This window comes from Chionomys nivalis, chromosome 2, assembly GCF_950005125.1.
Source record: "Chionomys nivalis chromosome 2, mChiNiv1.1, whole genome shotgun sequence".
Taxonomy (NCBI): Eukaryota; Metazoa; Chordata; class Mammalia; order Rodentia; family Cricetidae; genus Chionomys; species Chionomys nivalis.
Genome location: NC_080087.1, coordinates 40691635 through 40699942, shown reverse-complemented (window position 1 = coordinate 40699942; position 8308 = coordinate 40691635). Strand labels below are relative to the sequence as shown.

General features: G+C 39.8%; 1 protein-coding gene across 2 annotated transcripts; it reads left to right on the top strand.

Moving 5' to 3' along the window:
* The first annotated feature begins 1454 nt into the window (after positions 1-1454).
* Cenpw (centromere protein W) lies at positions 1455-7318 on the top strand. 2 transcript variants are annotated; one of them, XM_057762552.1, is made up of 3 exons: positions 1455-1798; positions 4441-4554; positions 6172-7318. In XM_057762552.1, exons 1-3 carry the CDS (start codon positions 1679-1681, stop codon positions 6196-6198), a joined length of 261 nt encoding a protein of 86 aa, XP_057618535.1. In that variant the 5' UTR covers positions 1455-1678; the 3' UTR covers positions 6199-7318. The 2 variants fall into 2 exon arrangements, with proteins under 2 accessions (XP_057618535.1, XP_057618536.1); XM_057762553.1 differs by lacking the exon at positions 6172-7318 and having other exon boundaries at positions 4481-4558.
* Positions 7319-8308: the final 990 nt, after the last annotated feature.

Sequence of the window (8308 nt, the reverse complement as noted above, 5' to 3'; positions counted from 1 at the left end):
GAGCCCATCACCAACTAGAACCCAAGACCAGACAGGTCAGACCAGACAGGGTCAAGGACCTAAAAGGAAATACTACTGTTCTGCTAAAGAAACATAGCCATAAAGTAACTCTTAATGACATTCTGCTATACCCATAGATCAGTGCCTCGCTCAGCCATCATCAGAGAAGCTTCCTCCTGCTGTAGATGGGAACAAATACAGAGACCCACAGCTGGACAATGTGCAGAGTGTGAGAGACCTTGGAACACTCAGTTCCAAAGTGGAATGTCTCCATCAAATCCCTCTCTTCCCAGGGAACCCCAAGGAAGAGGAAGCAGAAAATTTGCAAGTCAAAGGGAATGAAGGACAGCAAGGAAAAAAGGCTTTGAAACACAGAAGGACTAACACATATATGAACTCAGAGACTGTGACAGCAAGCACAGGGCCAGCATGGGTTTGTGTCAGATGGGGTACCAGCACTGAAAGGAGAAGTGGTTCCCATCCTTAACCTAGAAGCTATTTCCAAGTGATAATCACTTGCAAATGAAAACATTTGTTTTCTATAACAGTGTTTCAATGGGAACACAAACCTCTTAAAGACAGGCCCCAGCCCAGCAGTGGATGACCAACCCAACAAGAACTCAATGGCATCTTGGAGATTCTTTGTCTCATAATACTTTTTCAGGGCATATTTTAAAAAAACAACATCATTTGTCCTTTGCATATATATTATGACTTCCACTTTTGTGTTTTCTATGAATTTTGGGTTTCTATGTGCAAACATGTATCTCTGCATCTATATGCTTTTTTTGTGCTTTCCTTTGGCTCTTTTTCATCTGTTTGGTTTTTCCTCTTCTGATTTCTTTTGTTTTGCACTATTTTATTTTATTACGATTCTTTAGATTTCTCTTTGTTTTCAAGGAGAGACAGTAAGGGGAGTAGGGAGTAGATTTGGATAGGTGGGGAAGGGGAAAGGATCTTGGAGAAGGGGGAGGGAAAATAGTAATAAGAATATAGTTTGTGAAAAAACTCTATTTTCAATAAAAGAAAAAATAAAGTATATTTGAAAGTTATAGGGAAGTTAAGGAATGGAGCCTCAAAGGGCAGACATTTGTGAAGCAAATATGATTCGAGAAAAAAAATCTCATGCAAAACCAAATGCAATTATGTAAAAGTGTAAGTTAATATCAGAAAATCAGACACCAGAGCGTAAGGATTTCTGATAAGACACAGGTTTCTTTCATTTACTTTCTAGTCCTTTGGAATCCAGTTGCTAAATTGCGAGCTTGGAGAGCACATGGAGCTCCTGTTGGGCATATCAACTAACGTCACAATTTCCCATCTTTTCTATGAAACCAAGCGTGGGAGCAGAGCTCCACGGAGAACTGTAACAGCAAGATGGCAAAGCGTGCCCGAGCCCTCTAAGTAGTGGGCACGCGGGACACAGCCTTTGCCCGGGATTTCCCGCCCCCCACAACCCGCGCTTCCGGCGGCGTGGGTGTGGCTTGCTGGTGACGTCACTGCCGTGCGCCAACGCGCTGCCTGGCGGCAGATTCAAACCGAGGGCCGGTCCTGGGGTCTGGGAGGAAAGTCGCTGTGTTCTCCTGGGTGAGGTCGTCCCCGCAGTCCCTCGGCCGCTGAGCCGTCCGTCCGCCGCGGGAGACCGGACTGCGGCAAGCGAGCGCGACCAGCCGCGGAGATGGCGCTCTCTACCACCGTCTCACAGCGGATCAAGCGCAAGGCGCCCCGCGCCTTCCTCAGGCGCACCTTCAAGCAGAAGAAGCCGTACCTTCGTCTGGAGACCGGCTGCGACCTCCTGGTGAGTGGCGCTCCTTGCCAGGCCCGCGACACGCCAGGGACACGCCAGGGACAGGCACGGCCTGCGTCTCTTTGGGCCCGGTAGCTAGGGCGGGCGGCGCCCCGGAACCGGAGGGGTGGAGTGGGGGAGTGGGATGGGTGGTGCGGGGGTCGGGGGGACTGGACGGCGGAAGACCCGGGACTTTTTAAGGGGAAGACTGTCAACCAGGACACTGACCCTTCAGCGGAAGCCCTGCCTCTTATTGTTTCCAGGAATAGCGCTTCAATCAGAACTCTCTGGCATCGTGATTAACATGTGTAATATATATATATATATATATATATATATATATATATATATATATATATATATATATAGTATGTATGTATGTTTGTATGTATGTATCATCTATCTATCTGTCTATCATGTATGTGTCTATATGTATATATCCCTATCTATCTATCTATCTATTTACCTACCTACCTACCTACCTACCTACCTACCTCTTATATATCTCAGGTGAATCGTCTAAAGACAGATTTGGCCTCCTGCCTCCCCTAGCTCCTATATGATGGTACCCAATACAATATACTGTCGGTGCTGCACTAGGTCCCTTACTAAAGGTCTTCCTTCAAAAGTGATCGTGTAGCGGCTGGATTCATTTTCCTATACAGATGATAGAGCACTCTTAAAGTTTTTAACCTCTCAAGACTGTTGTTTGTCAAACTCATACTTGCCCGAAACAAAATGCTTTCCAGTAATTGGTCCCAGTCAAACAACTGTCTGTTTCTGCCTCGACATAGATTCTGTGTGGGAACATTATGTCCCCAGGTTGAATCACCGGAACACTGCTTTGCCCTCTGTTCTGAAAAGGCATGCCTCTTTTCCAGATGAAGGTGCAGAAATGGAGTTATTTTCCCATCTTCCCAGCTATTGACTTCTTCCAGGGTTTCTGTTTTCTTTTCCTTGAGACAGAACTTCCCATTGTAGCACTGACTGGCCTGGAACTCAATGTGTAGACCAGGCTGGCCTTCAACTCAGGGATCCACCTGGCTTTGCTTCTCAGTGCTGGTTTTAAAGCTGTGGGACATCCTCATTTTTTTTTTTAAATATTTATTTATTTATTTATTATGCATACAATATTCTGTCCGTGTGTATGTCTACAGACCAGAAGAGGGCACCAGACCTCATGACAGATGGTTGTGAGCCACCATGTGGTTGCCGGGAATTGAACTCAGGCCCTTTGGAAGAGCAGGCAATGCTCTTAACCACTGAGCCATCTCTCCAGCCCAAGGGACATCCTCGTTTTAAGACTTATTTTGAAATCATTTTTATTTTTGAGTATTTGTGAGTGAAGATCATATTATGTAGGTGCCTGCAGAAGCCAAAAGACGTGAGATCTCTTGGATGTTGAATTCCAGGTGGTTGGGGGCTGCCTTACTATGGATGCTTCTTAGCAGCCTCCAGAAGAACAGCCAGTGCTCTTAACCACCGAGCCGCGTCCCCAGATACTGTTTTTCTTCACTATTATAAAATTGTCTACTTTTTACATTTTTGGTCTCTAGAGCCAAAATATATGCCCCTCCCCCCAACTTGAAGGGTGAAGAAGGCTCAGTGTTGGTTCTATATCATATTCTGGGAGCTGCCCATGAACTTTAAAAGAGACCTTGTTTCTACTGTTAGTTTTTCCTTTCTCATGTTCTGCTAGAAAAGGCAAATTGCCGTTTTGTTTTTTCCCCCACTGCTCTTTGGTTTTTGGTTAAAGTAGCGTAAATGAGCTGGGCTTCCCTCGTAATACACTTTCTATTCTGTTTTTGTCTATTTTGTTTTTGTTGGATCTTAGTACAGAAGGAAATCGCTGACTAGGAGTATCCAGAGTTTGGCAGACCTTTTTCAAATAGCCAGTGTCTCCCCACCATCCTTTTTTTCTGCCCTGGAGTGACCCGTGGTTCTATGGACTCTGGTGGGACACTCTAGGTGTCAGGGGAAAACAGCACAGTTGGAACACAAGTCGTGGCAGTGGTGGAAAAGGGAAGTTCCTTTGGTCCTTTGCTCCCAGGTGATAGCTTTGTCTTCAGTGACCTTTGTTAAACGGTTCCTGTTTAGTCTTTTGTTAACTGATGCCATTTCTCTGCTTACTGTTTTCTGCTTTCTATTAACGTCATAATCTTACCCAATAAAGTAATTCACGTCATCCATAGTTCTTTCCACTTCAAGCGGTATGTTTTATTCTTTTTTTCTGAATACCATACCAGTTAGTTACTGAGATGCTATCGCTGTTCCCGGCGTTGTTCGTTTCTGATGGTGTCTCCCAGCATACCATGCAGCTTTATGGGGTGATTGTCCCAGTAGTCTGGGACATTACAGTCAGGAGCCTTTGTCTTCTTTGTTTAGCACAGTGCCCTGAATCTTCTGAGTCAGGTTATTGTTTAGAATACTTAATAACTCATGTAAATCATAAAAGAAATAAAATTGTGAAAGATACTTTTTAGCTGATGTGAGTAGCACCCTCACATATGGAAGAAGCTGTGGATGAGAAAGTTCTGAGTAATAAATTTCCTAAAGATATATCACTTGTATTGTCTATAATATATATGTTAAAACAGGTTCATATATATTTAACTTATGTATTATCTAATGATACATATGCTCTGCTTTTAAAGATTCATTTGAACTTCTTACTCTTTGTGCATCGATTGGCAGAAGAGTCCAGGACAAATGCCTGTGAAAGTAAATCTAAAGTTATCAAAAAGGATCATGTACTGGCTGCAGCAAAGGTAAAGCATGAATTCTCTGTTTAAGCAAGTTAACCTTTAGGTTACTACCATGGCTGTCATCTTTGATTCAAATACTTTTTAAAGATTTTTATTTTGAAATGCCTATAACCTGACATTGTGCAAGAAGAGCTGAATGGTAGTTAGAGAAAGTTAGAAAAGGCTATGAGAAATGTACCAGTAAAGAGGATTGTTGAATTTTGTTTAACAGCATTTTGGAAATGTATTTAAATACAGAACATATTCGGCATTTTCTAAACTTATGAAGCACATGATTTTGTAGTTCTCTTAATAATATTGCTTTGCACAGAGCAGTGCTCGGCTGGGTCACAAACCTACTTGTGATAGACAGCCAAGGCATTGTCTATGCCACAACAGTTTTATGGGACTCTTAAGTTCTCTTCAGAGAGAAACACCACAACTATTCAAGTCCAAATAAGTATTTTTCTGAAAGTATCACAATAATTAAGAGCATGAAAAGCATATGTAAGTGTTTTAAATTTAGACTTTTGTTTTTCTATTATTTTATTGCCTTTATTATGCATCTGTGCATGTGCATGTGTGTTTGTGTGTACGTATGTGTACATGTGTGCACCTGTCACAGCATACCTGTGGAGGTCGGGGCAACTTTTGGCAATTGGCTCTTTATCTTGTGGGGTCAAACTCAGGTTGTCTGATTTAGCACTTAGTGTCGGTACACACTGAGCCAACCCATGGGGCCTGAGGCCATTTTTCTTTTTAAACTGTAGTAGCTAAATTCCTGTAAACAGTTAATTTTATTTATATTTTTTGGAGATAATTTAGGCCTCATCCTCCCAGCATTTTTACAACTAAATATTTCCCTTTGTCTTTTTCTGCAACATTTAATGTTTTGAAAATTGTATATGAAACAAATTACTCTGTATAAGATGACCAGTCTTGACCTCTAGCTGATATAATTCCATCTTTTTTTTTAATTGAAAAAAAAAATTTTCCGCCTCCTCCCCGCCTCCCATTTCCCTCCCCCTCCTCACGCCGCTCTCCCCCTCCCCCCACTCCTTTCTCCCTCCTTCTCCAGGCCAAAGAACAGTCAGGGTTCCCTGCCCTGTGGAAAGTCCAAGGTCCAACCCCCTCCATCCAGGTCTAGGAAGGTGAACATCCAAACTGGCTAGGCTCCCACAAAGCCAGAACATGAAGTAGGATCAAACCCCCCACCCCCGTGCCATTGTCCTTGGCCTCTCATCAGCTCTCATTGCTCATTGTCCGCCATGTTCAGAGAGTCCAGTTTTATTCCATGCTTTTTCAGTCACAGTCCAGCTTAATTGTGAGATTTTTATGTTGCAATGGATTTATACTACTTTATTACTACTTTATAGGGTTTTTTTTTTTTTTTTTTTTTTTTTTTTAGTTAAAAACATTTTTAATACCCTAGATCATTGTTTTGGAATCAACAGTTTTGATACTTTCATTGTAATTTGCAAGGTTAGTAAATGAAAGTGACTCCACTCCAGGTTTCCTGATCTATGGATGGTTCCTATTCACTGAGGAAAGTGAACCAGAAATCTAGGCTGCTTACACTGTAGCTCACTAGTGACTTATTTCCCATAGGTATAACATGTATCTTCACTTCCTCTCTTACAGCTAATTCTGAAGAAGAGCAGAGGTTAGAAGTCAACGCATGTTCAAGAATTATATGATGTGTTAATTTAAGTGGTAACAAATCATTAAGACATTTTTGTATGTGTCAATTTATATGGTGGATTATTAAAACACTGACTATATGAGCAATGCGTGAATTTTACTTTTAGGAATTATGATTTTTTTTCATTTTAAGTGACTTCTCGATTTTTTTCTTTGCTATTGTGCTTAGTATATCAAAAATGAAATCATACTGTACTGATAACTTCAAGAGATATACTCCTTAGACTTAAGCTTATGTCTTTGGATTTAGCCAGAATTACGCAGTCAATTTAATTTGAGAGAAAACAGTATACATTAAAATATAGATACATTTTAAAATATGTTTATTTTTGATATATTCACAAAGCATTTCTGTCTAATTTTGTTTTTCACTAATAGTAACAGTAAAATTTCTCAGCTAGAAGATTGTAAGCATTAGCCAAGGTTTTTACAAACATGTTTCCCTGTATAAACCACAAACAAGAAGTTCTGGAACAGCTGACCTACTTTCTTCAAATCATGGGCTTTAGTAGATAAGACATTCCCACAGCAGTTATTTGGAAGCTTATTGTATATTATTCAATATTTACTTCTAAATTTTGTTCTGAGATAATTACAGATTGTGTATAAAGTTGCAAAGCTAATATAAACATATAGTCTATACTAGACACCCAGTTTCTGCAGTGGTTACATCTAACATATAGTGTAATATATCAAAAGCAGGATTTGGTAATTGGTATCTATGTAGCTCTCTGCTATTTTATCATGCGTGCAGATTCGTGGAATTGCTACAGGCAGTGTATAGAACTACCCCAGTACCAAAGAGGTCTTTGTGGTCCAGTTACTGTGTTCTCTACAGGACCACCACCCTTAACCAACTGTTCTCAGCTCTATAGTTTTGTCACTGAGAATATTATGTAAATAGAAGCAAGAATAAGCTTGGGATATTTTTTTTTTTCACTCAGTGTAATATCCTTACGATCTGTTCAAGTTGTTATGTTTACTGCTGAATGGTCTGTATATACCATACTTTGTATAACTGCTTATTGAAGAACATTTTAATTTGTCTGATTTGGGGATTATTATAAATAAAATTTTTGTGAATAGTTGTAAACATATTTACATTTTATTTACATATTACATTATATTTAAATATATATGAGTTTTCATTTTTTCTGGAAAGGATGCCTAGAAGTTTGATTCATGGGTCAAATGTCAAGTATATGTTTAGCTTCGAAAAACAAACTAAATGAACTATGGTAGAGTGATCATACTGTTACATTTTCACTAACAATGTATGAAAGTAATTTTATTTTCATTCTAATGAGCATTTGGTTTTATTGTTTTAATTTTTAAATTTTAGCTGTTCTGACAGGTGTGTAGTTTTAATTTACATTGCACGGTGGCTTTTGTCTACGTTGGGGCTCCTGTTATAAATTGCCATTTACTAGGGAGCTTATAAGCAAATTTATTTCTGTCAGTTCTGCTGGTTAGAAGTCCAAGATGAGAGTGTTCATATAAGTGAGTTCTGGTGAGATATATATTAAGTTATTCGGCTTCAGATTACAAAGATTTAGGAAATGCAAATTCTGTGGGGGAAAGATTACAGTAATTTTGAAGGATTTAAGATGTAATCTGGTCTACGAATGAATAAGTTTCAAGAATTGAAAATAAGGAATAGCCAGGCTACTAGCATAGTAATCTGGTCTACGAATGAATAAGTTTCAAGAATTGAAAATAAGGAATAGCCAGGCTACTAGCATATATTACAGTTTTTACATGGTGAGTGAGATAGCGCAGCAGATAAAAATAGATGCCAGACATTAATGCAAGCCTGAGCCTTGAGTTTGGATTTTAAACTCAAGGACTTGAGGAGAAAGCATGAGTCTATCCAGTTATACATGGGTAATAGAATGTATTTTTATATGTGCACCCATGGCCTTCCTGAGCTCTGAGGATAGTAGAGTTTTGAGACGTAAACACAAGAGTAGTTAGTGGTATTAAAACCCTAACATTGAGTTTATTAGTCCTGATGTCATTCTGAGCCAAAGAATGTATGTTGTATGTATTATTCTTAGAAGAATGCTGAAACGAAGTG

Bases quoted from the DNA above. Each gene is read 5' to 3' on its own strand.
- Cenpw (XM_057762552.1), top strand. From the start codon at position 1,679: ATGGCGCTCTCTACCACCGTCTCACAGCGGATCAAGCGCAAGGCGCCC. The intron at 1,799-4,440 runs GTGAGTGGCGCT...CTGCTTTTAAAG, and splicing joins AGACCGGCTGCGACCTCCTG to ATTCATTTGAACTTCTTACT. The intron at 4,555-6,171 runs GTAAAGCATGAA...CCTCTCTTACAG, and splicing joins ATGTACTGGCTGCAGCAAAG to CTAATTCTGAAGAAGAGCAG.